Below are 3,951 nucleotides of genomic sequence, written 5' to 3'. Positions count from 1 at the left end.
CCATCTTTCTTGCAACTTGCAATCCACAATATGATTTGTTGCAATACACAATACATAATGATTTGCTTACGTATTTGCTTTCTGGATTGAAAAAGCAATAAGGCCTTTTGAATCATAGATACATAACTACCAACCACCCTCTCTGCACAGCCACAGACACAGACACAGACACAGGTATGTCTCTCTGTCTCTGTCTCTGTCTCTGTCTCTGTCTGTCGGTTTCCATACGCACACCATAGAAATTAAAGCAGCTGTTTTTGTTTTGTCCAATTCTGCAAACACATCATTTGCCATAAAAGTCCCCTTATGTTAAACATCATTTATTTTGGGCCTCCCTTTACCTCAGAGAAAATACCGTTACTCTAATTGCATCATCTTTTTACCATGTAAATACAAAACTAGTGGTTCCTTTGAAGCGTGTGGCATTAGTACTCTTACCACGATTTCTACACACGTAGGGCTGTTTACTCATTAAACCAGGTTTGATTTTATGGTAAATAAGAAAACATTTGGAAGGGTTTCAATGGAATGATATAAAGCTGTTGGGAAAGGGTTTAATATCATTCATTGTCATCTCTGGTGTCCATGTCTCCTTTTTCTCAACTCAATGTTGGATCAATTATTTGAATGATTTAAGTATTGATGTTCTGAGTTTGGCTGCAACATGTTTTCTGCAGGCTGTCTTAAACAATCAACATGAACTATAAGAACTGCCCTTCATATATATATGTGTGTGTGTGTGTGTGTGTGTGTATTATATTCTCTTGAATCTTTCTTTCTTATTGAGGAACACTTTCTTTTTAACATTTCATGCTTGTTCACAGTTAAATACAACACCAAATGATGGCTCACCTATTTATGGTTCAATGTATATACTATCTGTCATTGAATCCACCTCTATGAATAATGACACATGGATTTTTACAATGTGATCGATGGCCATCTTGAATAGAAAAGATGAAATACGGTAATCCTAGGCTAAAATCTACCACATCATATAGGGTTTTATGTTGTAACCCCAAACATAGCAAAGAGTCTCAACATGTGCTTTAAGTGGTCTTTGTCATCTATGTACAATCATGTATTAATTGCGATTTATTGTTTGAGAGATGATAAGATGATCTGAACTTATAATCATTAATAACTGAAATAGAGGCTCAAGAAATTCAAGAGGATGGGCATGGGAGTTGACTATTATGGAGTATTGAAAGTACGCAAATCAGCATCTGAAGATGAGGTGAAGAGAGCCTATCGGAAACTGGCTATGAAATGGCATCCTGACATTCATTCTGAAGACAAAGAAATAGCTAACGATCGTTTTAAGAACATCACAGTTGCGTATGAGGTATTGCAGACAGCAAACAAATACTATTCATCGCCATTTTGCAGACATACATGCATAGACTTTGCGTGGATATATGTTATCAGTTGAAGAATTAACATTATTGTTTTCACAAATTACCTGATATAATTTTAATCATAAGAGAGAAATTTCTACCACATTCTTGGATCTTGTATAGGGACCTAAATCAAGTTCATTCCGTACATGCTGGCAAAGGAATTTTATTTCATTTAAGAGCCTTCATGTCTAAGAAAGATGCTCCTTTCCTTGTCTCATAACCGTGGATTTATACTTTGTACTTCTAGGACAACTGATATCCTTGATCCTGAAAGAAAGATAGACCACGAAAGGGTGGCTGTAAAGGAATAGTTTTTCTTTTGGATATTCTTAAATAGAGCATTACATATAGAATTACTGTGACAATGCCAGAAATTGTCACTTGTCACTTGTAGTGATGTGGATTTGCTGAGGGAGTGATGATTCATTTTCTATTAGCTTATATAACAATTCACTTATGAAATTTGCATGAGATGTCACTTGCCATACCTGTGGGACATGTGGACAGTGGATGTGCCAATGAAACAAGGTATTCATATTCATAAGTTCAATAAGGTCTATTAGCACTTTGGTTTCTTGGTTGTGAAGGATCTTCAGCCACTGGTTATCATTTTTGGTTTGATTTTGGCCTTTCTTGAACAATATGGATGTCTTTGCAACCACCATCTCTATGGCCAAGGTATATTGTGGTTCCGTATACTACATTTTAAGGTTTTCTTTGCGGCTGTATTTTCATTCTTACTGTGTATCACAGGAATTCAAATAAGCATGTAGGCCATATTTCTTTCAATGTCAGTGATATCTGAATGCTAGTGTTATACTTTCCCTTTGGCATTTTTTCATGTAATATGTGTTGCATGATTGGTGTGTCAAGGTATTGAGCAATGCTGAGAAAAGAAGACTGTATGATGAGATAGGAGAAGCTGCATTTGATGCATTACATGCAAGCAGAAGAGATGCATGTGAGGTGTTCCAGGAAGTATTTGGCTTTGGGAGCCCACTGGACGTTGATTCTGATAAGAGAGCTGGGTTTGAAGGTGCATTAGAGAAGGTCTTTAATTCGGCTTTGGAATTGAGCTCTGTTCCCGACGTCACAGCCAAAGCTCCTCCGATCGAACGCAAGCTTCTGTGTACGCTCGAGGAACTATACAATGGCTCCACCCGAAAAGTGAAAATCACCAGAAACCATACGGATGCTAATGGGTATCTTCTTTTTCTGTTATTTCAACCTATGGTTTGTGCATGGTTTGTGATCTCTCTTTTTTATAGATTAGGTCTGGAATTTCTTCATTGTTTCTTCTTTTTGTTTTGTTTTCTCAATCATTTTTTATGGGCAAGACCATTTGTTAGTTAATTAACCCTTAGGGTAGTAGATTAACCCCGGGGATAAAGATAGCACCATTGTTTTTCAATCATTCTTTTTCAGGAAGTTAAAGAAAATGGGTTGTGAAAAAACCATTTTCCATAACAGTTAAACATAAGATAACACCCTGGTTTTCTAAAAAAAAACAACTCTTTTTTTCTAATGAGCTTTTTTATTTTTAACCGTGTCATTAACTTCAGAAGGACAGTGCCTGTGGAAGAGACATTGACAATAGAAGTGAAGCCCGGATGGATGGCAGGTACAAAGGTGGTTTTCCAAGGCAAAGGGAACAGCAAAGTAGGGATGCTGCCATCAGATGTGGTGTTCGTGATAGAGGAGAAACCACATGAAATGCTGAGAAGAGAAGGCCATGACTTGATCATTGTGATGAAAGTAGCTTTGGTGGATGCCTTAACCGGCTATACAGCTCCGGTAAGCACCCTAGATGGTAGAATTCTTATGGTTCCTTGTGTCGAGGTTCTGAAGCCGAGTTCAGAAGTGATTGTTAAACACGAAGGCATGCCGATCTACCTCTCTTCTGATCATACTACTAGTTGTGTACACACCAATGACACAACCACTACATGTGATAAAGCTCAGAAACAAAACACTAGTAAGAGAGGAAACCTTCGGCTACATTTCCACATCGTGTTTCCGAATCAGCTTTCGGCTTCACAACAAACCGCAGTTCGACATGCTCTCACTGAGCTCAAGTAGCGACCCCTTGAGAAATTGTAGCCTTTATAAAGCAAAGCAAGAAAATTATTGGAAAAGAGGTGTGAGCTAGACATAACCAACTTACTCTATTCGAAAGAGTCTTCTAACATAGACTTAGAAGTGTTTCAAGTGATTTTGTTCATTGAGCCCTTACCTTACCTCATTGCAAGATAGAGTTGGTGCTCCCATTTTTACAAATCTTTGCATCGAAGTCATGTGACTATATAATGTTTAGAGAAATATAAGAAGTACAAAATTCTAATTTATTCTCTAAATAGCACCATACTATGGCATCGTAGGTAGCAAAGTTATGGAGATACAAAATTTGGTGGAATAGTTGCGAAGGGAGTTACATCTCCAATCAATCCCAACATAGCTTGAAACCCTCCCATCCATTTTACGTGTATCCTTCATAGGATCACATTTTTTACGAGCATTTATTTAGTGGGATCCATTCCCAAGGTTACATGTT

General features: G+C 37.5%; 1 protein-coding gene across 2 annotated transcripts; it reads left to right on the top strand.

Moving 5' to 3' along the window:
* Nucleotides 1–324: 324 nt before the first annotated feature.
* Nucleotides 325–3,517, top strand: LOC147869772 (uncharacterized). 2 transcript variants are annotated; one of them, XM_087332970.1, is made up of 4 exons: nucleotides 325–480; nucleotides 1,154–1,345; nucleotides 2,274–2,602; nucleotides 2,963–3,517. In XM_087332970.1, exons 2-4 carry the CDS (start codon nucleotides 1,175–1,177, stop codon nucleotides 3,477–3,479), a joined length of 1,017 nt encoding a protein of 338 aa, XP_087189096.1. In that variant the 5' UTR covers nucleotides 325–480; nucleotides 1,154–1,174; the 3' UTR covers nucleotides 3,480–3,517. The 2 variants fall into 2 exon arrangements, with proteins under 2 accessions (XP_087189096.1, XP_087189088.1); XM_087332962.1 differs by lacking the exon at nucleotides 325–480 and having other exon boundaries at nucleotides 816–1,345.
* Nucleotides 3,518–3,951: the final 434 nt, after the last annotated feature.

This window comes from Azolla caroliniana, unplaced genomic scaffold (genome assembly GCF_043228905.1).
Source record: "Azolla caroliniana isolate FFs.n. ecotype wild unplaced genomic scaffold, voAzoCaro1.0.p SCAF_1, whole genome shotgun sequence".
Taxonomy (NCBI): domain Eukaryota; kingdom Viridiplantae; phylum Streptophyta; class Polypodiopsida; order Salviniales; family Salviniaceae; genus Azolla; species Azolla caroliniana.
Note: the sequence above shows the minus strand (reverse complement) of the source record. Positions and strands in the feature narration are given on the sequence as shown.

Bases quoted from the DNA above. Each gene is read 5' to 3' on its own strand.
- LOC147869772 (XM_087332970.1), top strand. From the start codon at position 1,175: ATGGGCATGGGAGTTGACTATTATGGAGTATTGAAAGTACGCAAATCA. The intron at 1,346-2,273 runs GTATTGCAGACA...TGGTGTGTCAAG, and splicing joins ACATCACAGTTGCGTATGAG to GTATTGAGCAATGCTGAGAA. The intron at 2,603-2,962 runs GTATCTTCTTTT...CATTAACTTCAG, and splicing joins AACCATACGGATGCTAATGG to AAGGACAGTGCCTGTGGAAG.